Genomic DNA, 17,387 nt, shown 5'->3' with positions numbered 1-17,387 from the left:
TATGCTTTTAAATCCTAGCATTTGAGAGGCAGAAGCAGGCATAGCTCTGTGAGTTCAAGGCCAGCCTACTCTACATAGTGAATTCCAGAGCAACTTGGGCTATATAGAGAGACTAACAAAACAAAACAAAAATTCTTGAAAGTATATAAAGTAATACATAATAAGTTAATTATTAGCTTAACAATGTAGACATTTCAAAGCATGTTGTGGGCTGGGAATGTAGCTTAGTAGTAGAGCACAGGTTTAGTATGTGCAAGCCCCAGTTTTGTTCCCTAGCCACACAAAAAAAAGAAAAATCATGTTGTATACCAGAACTATACCCAATTTTCATATACAATTGTATATACCATGTTTTAATCAAAAATAAAGACTGAGCAGTGGTGACACATGCCTTTAATCCCAGCTCTCAGGAGGCAGAGACAGGTGCATCTCTGAGTTGAAGGCCAACCTGGTCTACAGAGTGAGTTCCAGGACAGCCAGGGATACATAGAGAAACCCTGTATTGGAGCAAAACAAAACAGACAAACAAAATCAACTAAAGATTACTAGGTATAAGATAATGTACAAATTGTGCATGTTCCCATTGTGAGTGTATCTTACAAATAGTTAAAAAGATTTCCTTTTTTCAAAAATTTTGAGACAGATCTCATTTTGTAGCCCAATTTATCCTTGAACTTGTTGTCTTTCTGTCAGAGTTGGTATATAAGCGTCTATACCAGTACTTTTGAAATAAAGTAGTGTGAATATATGTTTTATATATAGACTTATGTATTCACAAATATAAATACATAATTTTTTTAGTTTGATTGGTGGTTGGGGTTTTGTTTTGGAGACAGGGTCTCTTACAACTCACAATGGCCTCCAACTTATGAGGTAACTGAGGATGACCTTGAACTCCTGATCCTCCAGCCTTACCCTTCCAAGGGTTGTGATTATAGGCATGTGCCATCACACCCAGATTGTTACATATATCTTGAGATGGGGTTTCATTGAGTCACTAAGACTGGCCTGGAACTTACTATTATAGAACAAGCTAGTCTCTAATTCAAGGTCCTCTTGCCTTAGCCTCTTAAGTGCTAAAACTACAGGTATGTCTCCACATGTAGCTACAGTATATAATTTCACAGAAAATGGATAGTCTTTATGTTAATTGTAAGACCTAAATTTAAGTCTTTATGAGATAAATAGAACCTATAGATAAGAAGACTCAAAAACTACAATAATCCCAGAAGCAGTAGAATCTCAGCAAGTTCATTTCCAACTTGGTCTACATAATAAGTTCCAGTACAGTCAAGGCTACTTAATGAGACCCTGTCTCACAAACCAAGAGGGTAGGGTAGGAGGTCAGACATGAACTTAAAATGTTAGGAAAACAGAAGAAGCTGGACAATAGATTTTAGAATCTGGGAGGCAGGTAGAAGAATGTCAACTGATTTAGCAACTGCAGTTTAGGCAGTTTCACTCAAGAAGTTTAGGAAAGGTAAATCTTCGAGCTGGAGATGGTTTAAGAGTACTTACTGCTCTTCCAGAAGACGTGCGTTTTCTTGTCACCGTATCAGGTGGATCACAATTGCCAATAACTACAGCGATAGGGGATCAAACACCATCTTCTGGCCTCCCCAGGCACCTGCACACAGATGATACACACACACACACACACACACACACAAATGTAATTTTTTAAAAGAAAGCTAAATCTTGAGTTTCAGAGGGAAAAGTTTAAGACTTTACTGAGTTTACCCAGAATCCTCAAAAACCATAAGAGTTGGCAACTCTGGGTATCCTGTACTGAAAAGGTGGCTAAAGGGGAAATTTGAATGAGAAATATTTAAGAACTTGAAGGTCTATTCTCCACCCCTTCTAATGGGCAGTGCATCATTTTACTTGAAGTTTCTATTTTGGTAAGGAGGACAATATAGAAAATATTGCCATATTGAAGGATGCCAGAAACAGTCGGGGGCTGAAGCCAAGGTAACGGAGTGCTAATGCACACTGAATGTTCAGCTCAGACATTTTTAGTTTCTTTCAGTTGTCAACCCCAAAGACCTAAGCACTGAGAGCTTCCTCAGAAATGACTTCACCCTACCCTGTACTCAGAGTTCCCAGTGACTTGAATCCCTTGCTCTTAAACTATCTAATAATAATCAGATGATTGAGAAAATCTTCTAGTAGAGAAAACATAAATAGGAAGTTTTTTGGAGGACAGAGAAACAACATAGGGAGAATAAAACTTAATAACTAGTGCCGGGTGTTGATGGCGCACGCCTTTAATCTCAGCACTTGGGAGGCAGAAGCAGGGGGATCTCTGTGAGTTCAAGGCCAGCCTGGTCTACAGAGCTACTTCCAGGACTGGCTCCAAAGTAACACAGAGAAACCCTGTCACAAAAACAAAAACGAAACATAGTAACTAGTTACCCATATTCTCTTATATAAGACTTGAGTGCTTGAAGCAAAAGTAAGATACAGTTGAAAGAGAGGCCTTTTAATGGACTAATACTATTCATCCTCTGGTAATGAGTCACAGCTCTTCATTTTAAAATTCTCAATATGTTTTATGGGCTGGCAAGGTGGCTCAGTGAGTGAAGGTACCTGCCAATATGCCTGCAGCCTGCGTTTAATCCTTGGGGCCCACATGATAAAAAAGAGAGAACCAACTCCTGCAGATTGTCCTCCACATGTATACCCACCACACATCATTTTTTCTTAATTAAAAAAGTTGAGTTTATATGGTTCATGATTTTTACAATAACCAAAAAGAATAGAGGAAATGGGTGAGAGGCAATATTGATAATGACTAAAATTTTCAGAATATTTGAATATTATAAAGATTTAGAAACTCTTATGAATCTTCATAAAGATAAATAAAAATCTAAGTTCTTATGTCTCAAAGTAAAATTGCAGGATTCTAAAGACAAAAAGATCAGCTGAAGGAAGTGGAGAAAAATTAAGTAGCAGGCTGTTAGCAGACTGACGAATAGCAGCAGTGGAATCTCCTCACGTCCGTTGAGGAGCCACTGTCCTCTCCGCTCTATACGCAGTGAAACCTGGGCTTCAAAGAGTCAAAGCCATGAGTGAGCGTTTACTTCAGTAAAGTTTTACTTAAAAATTGTAACGGTATACTCAAAAAATGATCTCAAAAGAAGGGTTGGAGACTTAAGGTGAGGTAGTAAAAGTAAAACAGCATAAAGTATGTGTGCAAGGTTTTCATTGGCTCTCAGTTCTGCTTTAAGAGTAAAGTAATTTGACGAACTACAAATCATCCTATCTGTGGTAACACTAGGTTTGTGGTCTGATTTCTTAGGTGCACAGAAGACGGGTGTCCACATAAGAAGTTCTTTCATACACGTTTCCTCATGCGAATGAGATTAACACCAGATTGTTCTAAAATGTTGATCTCAACATCCTCTGGATATCTTTTGATTTTGCACGATTTGGACTTAACTAAGTCTTTAGAAGTAGGCAGCTATCCTATTTTGAGAGCAAGAAGAACTACTTCAAGTTCAGGTAAGATTTTCTGATTAAAAGATTTTCTGAAGAATCTGAGCCACAGAAATTTGTTCTAAGTGTGTGAGCAGGGAAAAGGACAGAAAATCAAAGCTGTTCTTTCGGAAGCTTACTCATGGCTTTCCAAGGATGGGCGATGATCTGTGTGTGCCAACAATAGCATTAACCTGTGCCTCTAGGACTCTTAGCTCTAAGCCAGAGAATCACCATCCCTGCCTCGAACTTAATGGTGGCCCATGGTACCTGTTTTAGGATGTTAAGTTACACTCACTCCAAGAGCTCTATGTCTGTAATCTATCCTACACTTCCGTGTCCACTCACAAGCTGATCCATCTTGAAGCATCCTTTTGCCAAGCCTCGTTCTTTTTTCACTGCTGATTTCAGTAAACTTAAATGAAGCTGGGGCTCATAAAACTTTAAATGCGATATTGTATCAGTATTATCTGATAGGCATCATATTGCCTCTGCATCTAGAAATGAAGCATTAGGACTAAAAGTGTGTGAATAGCACCCCTGAAATTGTCCATTTTTGACTGAAAAACCAAAAAGCTGTTCAGTTTTCTATGGGTGATTCTAGTTGTAAATGTCACAGGAAATCAGTCTGTCAAGGACCCCCCCCCCAAAGTGTGCAGCTGCCAGAAATGCAGGGTGAAACATGGCCGTGTGAGGTGACATAACACACAAGTATCTGATATTCACTGTCCCACAGATTTTAACTTTTTTTCTTCTATTTTAGAAATGTTAGAGAAGCAGAGATGTTTGCGTGCTTATTTGGCTTTTTATCTTATTTCACATAAGTCTTTACTATGAAAGGTTTTAAAAAGGGTTTTAAGTAGACCTGAAATAGATCCAAGAACTGTCTACATTTTTCTTAGTTCTAGTCCAGTTTACATGAGATTTTGTTGGCACATTTTAGTTGTATTAAAAGTTCAAGTAGATAATTAAAAAAATAAAAGATACTGTAAGAGTTATTCTAGGTTTATTGTTCGGTTTTCTTTTCAAGATTTGACCACTTCATCAAGTTCTTCTGGTTCTAGAGTTTCTGGTTCACCTTGTCATCACAGTGATTCTAACTCATCTGAGAAACACATGTCACGAGCCTCTCAACGAGAAGGTAGGTTATAAGCCGGCTTTACAACCTTACAGCAATAGATTTCTATCAAATAGCTTTCTTTGGTTTAGTTTTAATTCATAAAAACAAAATCCAAGAAAAATGAGGCCCTATGTTGCTTTTTAGCCATCGTTTGAACCTCTTGGAAGCATTGGTTTTATTGTCCCAGCCCAACCTTGATTTGGTCTAGTTTGAAGATGAAGTACTTGGGAACCGTATTTAAGAAATGTAGATTCCAAACAAGGATGCCATGAAAATTAAATCAGTATGTATGCAGAACTAGGCCTGGTGGCACAACCTATTATCCAGCACTTGGAGAGGCAAGAGTATCAAGAGTTCAAGATCATCCTCGTCTACAGAGGTTGGGTGTACTGAGTGCATTACAACCTAAATATTTTCAGCTTTGGACAAGTTTATTAATCCCAGTGTAAAGGAGCATCTGTACTGTCCTTAAGGACCATAAGTCCTGATCTTTCTAAATATTTTATTCTTTGGCCTATAGACCAGACCAGTAAGTTCTCTGAGTTGAGAATTGTGACTTTAATCTTCTAGATTCCTTCCATGCACATGACTTCAGTTATTAAATAAAGAACCTTTTGAAATACAGGTCCAATGGAAAAAGACCCCACTCATTTTCATGCCTTCGATCACTGGTTATTCCTGCTGTAAAATTCACATATATTGGGATTAAGAGAGCTAATCTTTTACATGTGGTATAGTATAAGGAATAAAGTGAGGGATGAAGGCAAGAAGGCAGTTGCCAGAAGTCCTGGTTCTGCCTTAGTCCTTGTGTAACAAAAATCCAAAATCTTTAATTTTTTTTTTTTTAATCTCAGGAGTTTCACCACGAAATAGTCTTGAAGTCTTAACCCCTGAAGTTCCTGGTGAGAGAGATCGTGGAAACTGCATCACATCTTTACAGCTGCACCCCAAAGGCTGGGCCACCCTTCTTCGGTGCTCAAGCAACACTGATGATCAAGAGGTATAGGCTACTGTGCTTCACATTCAGCAGGGCTCAATGGACAGATTGCCCTTGCCCTGTGTGCAGACCTTAGACTGATAACCTGCCCTCCGGACATACTACCAAAGGCCCTGTTTCTCAACTCCTCTACCTCCTCCTCTGTTGCTTTATCCCTTCCAGTCTCTTCTTCCTCTCCTGTTTTGTTATAGTAAGCTGAGAAGCGCACTAAAGACCATCAGCAGCTGATATGCCTAGCTTCTTCATTCTGTCCCCATCACAGAAAAAAAAAAAACAAAAAACAAAACCATATATTATATGTTACACCAAACTGTTCAGTTAAACTGACTAAATGTGAGGTTTAGCATTTTGTAAGATAGTTCCACCAGGCAGTGGTGGCTTACACCTTTAATCTCAGTACTTGGGAGACAGAGGTAGGTGGATCTCTGTGAGTTTGAGGTCAACTTGGTCTACAGAGCAAGTTCTAGGATAGCTAAACCCCGTCTCGAAAAACCAAAAGAAAAAAAAAGAGATATCATAGCTGTCTATGTAAAAACCAGAGGAAACTGAGAAAGGAAGGGGCTAAACTGATGTCTGGAGGAAGAGTTAAAAGAACTTAGGATCATCCCAGCACTCAGAAGGTAGAGACAGGCAGTTCTTTTGAGAGTTTGAGGCCAACCTGGTCTACAGAGTGAGTTCCAGGGCAACCAAGGCTACAAAGAGAAAACCAGTAGCAAAAAACAAACCAAACAAACAAACAAACAAAAAACTTAGGATCTCATTACTGTGGTAGGCAGGAGTCTGCAAGGAGCTCACTGGCTCTACAGACCAAACTGAAGGAAGGCAGAAAGGCCTTTGAAATACACAGAGGATGGAAATACTCTGAACTCTGGATTGTTGCTGCCCTCAAAAAAAAGGGAAATGTATTGATAGCAATGTAATGATAGAAGTCATAGGTAGCCTCAGGGACAAGGGGTCTTAAAGCATTATAGCTATAGCACACAATACCTCTAGCTTATAAAGATAAATCTAGACTTAGGTAAGAGGGATGATATTCATCTAACTGATTTCTTGCAACACTCCTGTGGTTAAGAGTATTTCTGCAGTACTGTTTGGGGGTCTGTAACTTCTGTTTGTCTCCTTTCTCCTCCTCCAGTGGACTTGTGTCTATGAATTCCAAGAAGGAGCTCCGGTGCGGCCTGTTTCACCTCGATGTTCCCTGCGGCTGACTCATTACATTGAAGAAGCTAACGTAGGCAGGGGCTACATCAAAGAACTTTGCTTCAGCCCTGATGGACGAATGATTTCTTCCCCACATGGCTACGGGATTCGCTTGTTGGGATTTGACAAGCAGTGCAGCGAGCTTGTTGACTGTTTACCCAAAGAAGCCAGCCCCCTACGGGTGATTCGCTCTCTGTACTCTCACAATGACGTGGTCCTGACAACAAAGTTCTCTCCAACACACTGTCAGATTGCCTCAGGGTGCCTTAGTGGACGGGTCTCTCTGTATCAGCCAAAGTTTTAGGCACAACTTACATCAAATGAGGAACTCTTCTGGTGTTTGCTTATGAATTACTTCAATTTAGGTGAAGTATTTTCTTTTTTAGAAGATCTTATAAGTTTGGGTCAAGATATTGGTTCTTATGGGTTGGTGAACACACATGTGACCCGAGTCCTTGGCCATCCAGCATCATCTGGCATCTCCATTTCGACCATACAGCATCGTTCTGTCGGCATTCCTTTGCTCCTGCTGTCCGTGCCGCTGAGTTTGAGTTTTCCTAGTCATTTTGCATGTGGCTCTTGTTCTCTCCCCCATCCCTATTTTCATCACTCCTCCCTGCACCCCCTATTTTATTTTGGTATGAATTTTGTGAGCATTGGATAAGAGTCATGGTTGGGATGAGGAACAGCCTGTGGCACTAGTGTTAAATAAAACCCAGAAGTTGGATGTTGGCACATCACTTGTTGAAAAAAAGACAGTTCATCTTCGTTTATCAGTACACTTGGCCTTTAAAGTTGCCGTCAAATATTGAGCACAGATAATGGCATTATTCTCATAACTGATACTCTTGCAACAAAATATCCTTTTAAAATTTCCTGTTAAAATTATACAAGTTATCTCATGTGAAATTTTTGCTGTGAAATTCTAGAAAAATATTGCAACCTCATTGTAATTTATTTTACTTGTATGAATTTAAAATCTCCAGCATGTGTCTTTATTTGGTATTTTGTTCCTGTCAGCAGCATTGGAAAGGAAAGGAATAAGCTCTGTCATTTCTGTTGTAGAAGATTTATTCATTAGGTTGGTACAGTATCTGGCCATAGAGTGAGAAGACTAAGTTGGCTTAGATTGGCTGTGATTCTTTGAATCACACAGATGAGCTGTTCACAGTTATAGGGTGGGAGGAAAATAAAAGATTTTATTGTCTTTGTTCCTTCAGCCAGAGAGCATAAACTCAGCTCTTGCCGTCACTAAGAAGGGAGCTGCTGTCTGGGACTTGAGTAGCACTACTGGCTCTGCTTTGGTTATGGAAAGTATCAGGCAAGGTGTGAAGGCAGTGCTACTCCTGTCCTGAATGGGCAGCGTCTTTCCAGTCTCTGCTACATTGATTGGCACTGTGTTGAGATATGTTAGAAGCTGGAATAATTTAAGCCATGCATAGCCTTGCTCTCTTTGGTCACGTGCCCTTTAGGCCAGTGTTTCTCAACTATTAGGATGCTATATAATCCTTGAAGGATTTGTGAAAAATGCAGGAATCTGGGCCTGACCTTAGAAGACTGGTTTAGGCAGGGAAAGGACCAGACTCTGTTTATAAACAGAACCTTAAATCATCTGTATCCAGGTGGCCTCCAGGTCATAGTTTGAAAACAACCTGAAATTGTAGCAGGTATTTCTATACCCATTTGGTGCTTAACACAATTCCCACAAGATGTTTCATCTATTTAAACAGTAATAATAATAAATCAACAATAGCAATTTTGGAGTAGCTAATAACTTGAAATGGTATTCATTTCATCGTTAGACAAATGAAAGAAGTTAAGTGATTTGCCTAAGGTCATACAAAGTTAGTGGGAAGACCAAAGCTTCAAGTCGCTTAATTCCTCGCTCAAGGCAATTTCTACTGTATTATGATGGCTGTTAAAAACATCAGTGATACCAGGCAGTGGTGGCATGTGCCTTTAATCCCAGCACTCAGGAGACAGAGGCAGCCTGGCCTACAGAGCAAGTACCAGGGCAGGCTCCAAAACTACACAGAAACCCTGACTTACAAAACAAAATAATCAGTGATTATGGGCATTTTGCCTTTAGGTTATATTATTGTGAATAAGATGATTAGATTGGAAAAGGCAGCCATGTGAGTAGATGCTGAGAGTTTTATTGATAGCAAAAAAGGTATTTAATACTTACAGAAATGTTTAAACAGCTCAAATACACGAATAAATGCACAGTTCTTTATAGTGCCCATCAGCCATTCACACACCTGTAAGAGCTGTGTCTCCCAAAGAACAATGCTAGCTCTGGGGCAGTCTTTAAAAATTAGATCTTATCATAGATGTTAGAAAAGCTGGAAATTTTGTAGTCATTAAAAAAAAAAACAGCAAAGTACAGTGAAAATCATAGGCTTGCTTCTATAGCTAATTTAGACATAAGTATATTAAGGTGGTGAGTTACTTCTTTGCTGTGTTCTTAGTTGCAAATACAGAGTTCAGAATGATAGTCTACAGCCACACTACCCTTGAATGCACATGAACTCATCTTAGAAGCTAAGGAGGGTCAGGCCTGGATGGGAGAATTCATAAGGATGCAAAAGCAATTATCTAAGAGGGATGCTTTTTATTTCCTCTTATGATAACCGAGCTGTTATCTGGAGTCTATGCTCGCTCGCTCTCTCTCTCTCTCTCTCTCTCTCTCTCTCTCTCTCTCTCTCTCTCTCTCTCTCTCTCTAGTTTTCCTGGGGAAAAAAACATCAAACTCAGGCTGTGCAAGGCTCCCTCCCAAGCAGTACTGGATTCAGACCCAGGTTTGCCTGTTTATTACTAAGTCTGTACTGACTTCTCTACCATTTTGTCCCTTAGTTTGTGAAGGATGAGCTACCTTGGTCTGTTAATGTATGAGCTTGATATCTTCTGCAAAATTTTATTACAAGGCCGGCCTAGTTGCCTTCAGTGCTGCATAGAACATTTCAAATACTGATGTTTCCATGAGACTGAAGATCATCACCCTAGGCATACATGTAGGCCATTCCTAAGCTAAAAACAAGGCAAGCAGCACTCATGGTGTTGAAAATGTAGAGGATAGCTTTGTGTGACAGCCAAGCCACAGAGATGAGAACTGAAAAGAACCAGCAAGTGCTGCAGCAGGGAACCTTTACCCTCTCTGAGGGAGAGTCAGGGCCAAGACAGAAACCAGACAGTATTAGCCAAGAATTGAAGGGCCGCGGAAACCTGTACTATTGGGAAAACTTACATATTACCATTTTAAGATCCCATTTGAACAGTCTGGAAATCTGGTACTTTTTACTCTTTTATTCAGACATTTCTATTATAATTGGTAGAAGTATATTATAATTGATAATGAAGTTATTGTTGGTAAATCTTGGTAACTAAGTTATTCTGGCTAAACGCTTCCTGTTAAAGAACACCTGTTAGTGGAAATGCTATATTGAATGGTTTAGGTGCATCAAATATACAGTAGTTGCTTATTTTCAATCAGGAAATGAAGGGCTAAAAATGTGTGTGACCATGGAGCTGGAGAAATGGCTCAGCAATTAAGAACACTTATTACTCTTCCAGAGGACCCAGGTTCAATTCCCAGCACTCACATAGCAGCTCACACCTGTCTGTAACTCTAGTTCCAGGGCTTGACACCTCACACAGACATACATGCAAGCAAAACACCAGTGAACATAAAATAAAAATTATTTTAAAAAAAAGTGATCACAGCTGGTGGTGGCACACACCTTTAATCCCAGTGCAGGGGAAGCAGAGGCAGGTGGATCTTCAGTGAGCTTGAGGTCAGCCTGGTCTGCATGCTAAGGTTCCAGGCTAGCCAGAGCTATATACAGTGAGTCCCAGCTTATTTGTTTTAAGTGTCTTTTTGTTTTTTCACAAAGCCCAAATCATGTCTATTTTGCTATTTCTCCCTGTTAGATCCCTAAGAAGAAACCACAATAAAAGTTTTAAGGGAACAACGCAAGGAACGCAAGTTCATGTTCCCTACTCCTGTGTCTAGGACCAGGTCAGCTCATGTGATCTTAAAGGCTATCATTCTAGAAGGGAAGCAGAGGGGAAACACCCCAAGAATCCCTTAGAAGATTGGTGTCCTGGACCATGCAGCACTGTGTCCCTAAGTGTCTATTACTCTTGGCTTCTAGTTTATTTTTTGTTTTTTGTTTTGTTTTTTTTTCGAGACAAGGTTTCTGTGTGTAGCCCTGACTGTCCTGGAACTCACTGTGTAGACCAGGCTGGCCCCCAGCTCAGAGTTCCCTCGGCCTCTGCCTCCCAAGTGTGCACTACCATGCCAGGCTTTCATTTGACTTTTATAAAAGCAGGGGATATGGTCTGGTAACTTCCTGATGACAATCATCCTTATTCAATGACCAGTGGTCCTTGGGTGCTGTATAGATCCATTCAGTAACACCTGTTGGTCATGAAGGAATCCATATATGTGGATTTTGTTTGGATAACTAATGTGTATCTCTTAAGTGCCAAAATTTTAAATTTGTAGTTATTTTTGATGCAAGTCTCTGTAGGTATGGTAGTCTACCTCTCTGCCTTCTTAAACAGCATGCTCGGTCTGATTCACTTTATCATGATGAAGTAACATTACATTCATGATGTATTATTGCAAATACACAGTGAGCTCTGATACATGTAGAATATTTCATAGAACACAAAGGGCTATAAGAAATGTGAGAAATATCTCTTAGGAATATTCCCTCAACTATGTATTTGCCTCATTGTTAGCTTTAAAAATGTATATTGCGAAGTAATGTATTCTATCAGCATGCCTGTTTCTAACAGGCTCCTACTTTTTTCTGTGCTGTCCTATGGGCTGTGACATGAGTTAACCAGTCCTGGTCGCTGCCAACAATAACTAGGCAAACTCTGGACACACAGTGAGGCAGCTTCTTTGGCTGTGTTCTACTCACCATCTGAAAGGGATGTGTAAACCAGAGCTGCTACTGGATCCCAGACTAGCACGGAACTGAATCAGAGGGTCCTGCCCCCTCCTAAGAACAGGAGTGCAGAAGAGGAAGGAAAAGGAAGCTCCAGGTAGGCTTAGGACTGTAGAGATGCCACTGAAACCATTGAAGTGTATGCCTGATATCACAGTAAAGGCCACCGAACATGTACATCCTAGAGAATCCAGCCACTGTCCTGAGAACTGCTCCCGTTCGAATGATAATGGAAATTATCGCCAACAGGAAAATCTCCAGTTTGCCGTAAATGAGCTGACAGAGGTTCAGTCAAAAGCCCTGAGAAGCACATCTGATGCACACATCTTTTGAATGTATGTATATAGAAATATAACTGTAGGTGACACCCCCCAGGAGTAATAAAATAATGTTCAGGATTTAAATCCGGTCACAGTCTTTAAGGTAGGCTGAATCCGCAGCTTTCCCAAGGCTCTTTTTGGTCCAACGTTAGGCTTGTGTTTTTGACAAACTTGGAATATTCAAGTTAATAAGCTGCCAATCAGAACCCTTTGTCGCAGGGTCTAAGGTGCTACTGGTTTGTCTGCTAGACTGTGCTCCTTCAGGGCAGGGCTGTCTTCTTTATTCCTGTACCCATGGTGCCCGGGAGAGGACCTGACAGTGGTTGTTCAATAAATACCTGCTGAATGAGTCAAGTGAACTTTCACTATGTGCGGCCTCAAGTTCTTATGAAGCCAGAATGTGATGAAAAAATTATCGAGCCACAGAGGCAGTATCAGGCAGTGGTGGTTGGGCTTTGTTTTGGTTGGTTTTGTTTTGTTTTTAAATAGTAGGCTGTCTTCCTCTGGGTATTTATTGATTTTGAAAGCTAAATCAGGGTTCTAATTCTCATTGAACATGGACTTGAACCCTACTATATGCCTGGTACTAGGTACTCAGAGAACCGAGATAAAACTAAGGTCTCTACAGAAGCGTCGGAAACAGACATCAACCTGGCATTACAAGACTGTGGAGTAACTTAGGCTCCATCCTCATTTACATCCAGCCTGTCGTAAACCTGGGAGTACCAGCAGAGCATTCTCACGTGGCTCTTGGCTCACACATTAAGTAGTTCTTACTTAGAAGGACATTGTAAGAACCATAAATTGCACATCGTCCACCTATCTTTAAGTAAAGGCCTTCAAAGATAGCTACAAAGTGCATGACTTCATTCCTTAATTTGTACTCTATAATTAAAGCTACTTCCAGAAGGTTTTTGGTATGTGAAATATTCATTTCAGAATAGATAAACTTTCTAAGACTGTAAAATGGATTTGCCTTTCCCATTGAATTATTTTAAGCCTTTGAGTGAATAGACAGAATTACAGATGACCACCACACATACCTACATACAATCTCCAGGTTTTATTAAGCCTTTATACATGCCCTGAATATTTTGGTACATGTCTACCTCATTATGTGATTTTAAGAAATAAATGTTACTTGCAAACATTTGACACACTTTTGTGTATGATTAACATGTTTGAAAGGTCAATGAAATATCAGATATAGTGGCTTGAAATATTTTATTTTCACCACCTGGGTATGCGTTTTTAGATCAGGACTGACCATAAGGTTGAGACAGAGGCAGTAGTAGACTGATAATCACTTTTCTGATCATGTAACCTCCAGAAAGAAATTATGAATTCATGTCAAATTTTTGTTGTTTTTTCTCATGGGTTTTTTTATTTGAGAAAGAGGCTCACAATATAGCTCTTATTGGCCTGGAACTCACTATGTAGATCAGGCTGGCCTCAAACTCATAGATGTTCACCTGCCTCTGCCTCCTGAGTACTGAGATTAAAGGCATGTGCCATCAGTAGGAGCCTGGCTCCATATTTTGATTATTTTACCAATTATGCTATTTTATTAATCTATTGCCATTTAAAAACATATGCAAAGCTAGGCAGTGGTGGTGCACACCTTTAATCCCAGCACTCGGGAGACAGAGGCAGGCAGATCTCCAAATCTGAGGTTAGCTTGGTCTATAGAGTGAGTTCCAGGACAGTCAGGGATATACATAGAGAAACCCTGTCTTGGAAAACAACAAAAAATATGCAGAAGAAAAAGCATAACACTTAAAAGTCAAAGTTCTAAGTTTCTCCCTGTACTAGAGAGGTAAGAGAATGATTAGCCAGGTGAGTGGCGCAGGCCTGTACTTCCAAGCGCTCTGGACGCTGAAATACAAAGACCACTTGTGCCCGGGCAGGGCCAGCTTGGGTGACATAGCATGACCCCATCTCAAAACTCAACAAGAACAAGTTTCATTCAATTCAGATTGAATTACCAAATAGATGATCTGATTTAACAAATTGTAGCTCTAAGTTTCGCTGTTACTTCTTTCACTGACATATTGGGGCTACTGAAAAAAAACGGTGTTTTAGCTGGGCATGGTGGTACACACCTGTAGTCAGCACTTGAGAGGTTGAGACAAGAGGATCACAAACTTAAGGCCAGAGTAACATAGTGAGATTAAAACAACAAAAAAGGCAAATCAAATAAGTTTTTAATTGGATAAGAAACTGGCATTCTAAATAATACATATTAGTTTCCTATTCATGTTGTAACAAACCCTCATGTCCTTAGTGCTTTAACCTAGTACAAGGATGAGATTCCAGCTGTAGGTCCAACATGGGTCCCTATGTAAAAGTCAAGGCACGAGTGGGCTATGTTCCTTCTGACTCTAGTGAGAATGTCTTGATTTCTCTAGGTTACTGTCTCTCCCCCCTGCAAAACCAGTGACATATATGTTCTCATGTTTTCTGATACAGGTTTCCTTTTCATTTCAGAAAATGTAAACATTTATTGAAATTGTCTTAGAGATGAGAAGGGAGGCTCATGCATTACAAAACTCAAAACCTGCGCACTCCCTGACATCTAACCTCATGACTGCCGCCCTCCAAAGGTCCGTTCCACACAGTAGAGCCACCACACAGTTTTCTTAAAAAGTTCAAACCAGCTTTTCTTCTCGCTACCCCCGACTCCACTCGTCTCTGGCCAATTCCCTCCTCATCTCTTTATAATTTTTTTAATGCAAGAATGATCTTATATCTTTGGCTTTTTATCCCCTATCATTTTGAATGCCTGGGTGAAGATGAACTAGAGAAAAAGATCCAAGGAAAAGAGACCACAGTGCAGCAGTGACATTTAGGTCACTCTCAGCAAACAACACATAACTGGTCCTAGGGGTCAACCGAGGGCCTCTGAGGCAATATTTTAAAACTCATTCCTGGTGGGTTCATGTAATCCCAGCACTCGGGACTAAGCAGGAGGAGTCGAGGATTTACGGTCCATCTGAGCTACGGAGAACTTCTCTCAAGAAAGACAAAATGATCTCTTTGGATCACAAACGTGTTACATTCTTGAGTTGTGCCACATTATTTCCCTAGTATTTTAGAAGACAAGTTCACTGTCATAGCATTATAGAGTCCACTTGGAGCCAACACAACTCACATACCAAGCCAATGCAGAAAACAAAAAATTGGTTTTTGCTACTGATTGACTAGAGTTGCAGAACAAACTCAGGAGCTGAGCAGCAACCTTAAGCCAAACAGAACATTACAATGCTTTTATGCCTGAAAAAATCACAACATCTGTACCAAGTTACGGTTACATTTTTCTACCGATCAGGATTTGGGGATGGGGGCATTCCTAGGAACATTTATCTATGTGGTACACATATCTTGTTCTCATTGGTTGACTTACTCCAAGGTGCCAGGGTGGCTTGCCCCCTACTCATTAACTTGAAGCCAAGATATCAGTTACCCACATACATGTCTCTCTCTGCCAAGAAGGATGTCATTTACTCAAGGAGGTCTTGGGAACTTAAAACTTTATTTGATCCCTATACCCCTATTCAAAAATGGAAGTTTTATTCAAAATGGCTCCAGTCTGGTTCCATCTTAAAACAGTACCTTGACGAAGCCCAAGCAAGAATCAACTTTAAGTTGGTAAGCATGAATTTCAGAGCCTTTGCCCACTCCTCCTCTGAGTTCAGGTGGGTCGTGATGGAGCAGCACTCGCCACTGTCCCTGGCATCCTCCAGCATCCCTCCCTTCACGTGGATCCTGTAGGGCAGGAAGAGGCCTTCCTCCTTCTCAGCCTCCTCCACCAACTGCTGCAGGCAGTCCAGGAAGGCCTTCATCCCACGGTCAAACTTGTTATTGTGGAAGATTCTGTGGTTCCCATCTGAGAACAACAGCAGCACCCCATCACCAGCCAAGGGCTTGAGGTAGGAATGGTCCCCGCAGGGAACTAGCTGGTACCTCTGGAATTGCAGTCCAGCTGTCTTGGACAAGCTGAAGAGCAGTAAGGCTGCCTGTCCCCAGGCGGCGTTGATCTCACTCCATCCCACCTGGACGCCAGGGAGGCGGCCCAACCTGAAGTTGTTGATAATGCCCAGCGGCCCCTCATCCAAGATGGTAAACGCGATGTTGAAGATATCGGTCTCTCTCAGGCGCTGCAGCTGCTTCTGGGCATGCGCCAACCGGTTCTCCACACTGCTCAGCTCGTCAGTCAGCTCCAGCTCTTCCATTGTCAGGAGAGCGTAGTCCTTCAAATCCTGCTCCTCCTGTTGTTCGAGCTCCCTGCTCTCTGCCTGGGCTGCTCTGAGTTCGGCCTCTATTCTTGCATGCTGGCGGTCTACATCCTTCAGCTCCTGAGCCAGCCTTGCTTCTTCCTTCTCCAGACTCCGCAGCTCAGCCCAGAGCTCCACATGCATGGCCTCCCTCTCCTCCTCACTCACCAGCGACTCTCTCTCCAGGAAGCTTCTGTACTTCTGGGTGTCAGCTTCAACTAGAGTGAGCTGGGCATCTAGTTCCCTCAAAAGATTGTCTGTGCAGTCCACACAGAGCGGGTGGTCCACATCTTTTTGGCCGGAGAGGATTTCAAAGGTCTCTAGGACAACATTTTGGATAGTGTTCAAAGTTCTCTGGGCAGTCAATTCACCAAGCAGAGAGAAGGTGGAGCAGGAACTTGACTGGGACGACTGGCCCCAGTCAGGAAGGGGGCTGCTGGAGGTCCTGGCCCTTGGGGAGGGGCTCGCATGCTGCTGGGCTTCCAAGGGCCCTTCCTGCATTGTACGGAGCTTCTGTGAGAGTTTCAGGGGCTGGTTGCAGCGCTGGCACAGGAAGAGAGTGGAAGACATCCTGAAGGTGTGCACCCCCACTGGAGTCTAGGTTTCCTTCCAGCCCAGGGAGTCTTTGGAGAGGTCTCTCTCATGCTTCCCTTTTATACCTTATCACAATTCCCTACTGGGAATTCCCACCTGTAGCTCCCCACAGGCCAGCAAGTCTCTCTAACACAGGTTTTGATAATCATGACCAGCATGTGTGGGGGTTTTAATTTTGTTTTGTTTTGTTTTCCAGAAAGTGTTTCTCTGTGCAACCCTGACTGTCCTGAACTTCATTTATAGACCAGGCTGGCCTTGAACTCACAGAGATCCACCTGCCTCTGCCTCCCAAGTGCTGGGATTAAGGGTGTGTGCCACCATGCCTGGCAGGGATCTGAGTTTCATCTCCAGCATCCATATAAAAATCCAATGTGTTGGTCAGTTCTTGTGAATCTCAGAGCTGGGAGACAGAAACAGACTTATCCTTGGGGTTCGCTGGCCATTGAG

The 17,387-nt window shown here is 41.5% G+C and overlaps 2 protein-coding genes across 3 annotated transcripts in view; one reads left to right on the top strand and one right to left on the bottom strand.

The window, feature by feature from the left end:
• The window catches only part of Dcaf10 (DDB1 and CUL4 associated factor 10), a 44,212-nt gene extending 31,781 nt beyond the window's left edge, over window positions 1–12,431 (top strand). For both annotated transcript variants that reach the window (XM_085677200.2, XM_048420079.3), the window contains 4 exons: window positions 3,302–3,504; window positions 4,508–4,618; window positions 5,452–5,597; window positions 6,730–12,431. In XM_085677200.2, the coding sequence (XP_085533326.1) occupies window positions 3,302–3,504; window positions 4,508–4,618; window positions 5,452–5,597; window positions 6,730–7,098 (829 nt within the window). In that variant the 3' untranslated portion in view covers window positions 7,099–12,431. The remainder of the gene's footprint in view (window positions 1–3,301; window positions 3,505–4,507; window positions 4,619–5,451; window positions 5,598–6,729) is intronic.
• Window positions 12,432–15,624: 3,193 nt separating this feature from the next.
• Window positions 15,625–16,971, bottom strand: LOC125391056 (beclin-2-like). Its single transcript, XM_087897284.1, has one exon. It carries the CDS (start codon window positions 16,914–16,916, stop codon window positions 15,642–15,644), a length of 1,275 nt encoding a protein of 424 aa, XP_087753410.1. The 5' UTR covers window positions 16,917–16,971; the 3' UTR covers window positions 15,625–15,641.
• Window positions 16,972–17,387: the final 416 nt, after the last annotated feature.

Source organism: Myodes glareolus, chromosome 16 (genome assembly GCF_982192425.1).
Source record: "Myodes glareolus chromosome 16, mMyoGla1.1, whole genome shotgun sequence".
Classification (NCBI taxonomy): Eukaryota; Metazoa; Chordata; class Mammalia; order Rodentia; family Cricetidae; genus Myodes; species Myodes glareolus.
The sequence above is the reverse complement of the archived record's forward strand: the minus strand, read 5'-3'. Positions and strand labels throughout refer to the sequence as shown.

Coding starts and splice junctions, on each gene's coding strand:
- LOC125391056 (XM_087897284.1), bottom strand. CDS start 16,916: ATGTCTTCCACTCTCTTCCTGTGCCAGCGCTGCAACCAGCCCCTGAAA.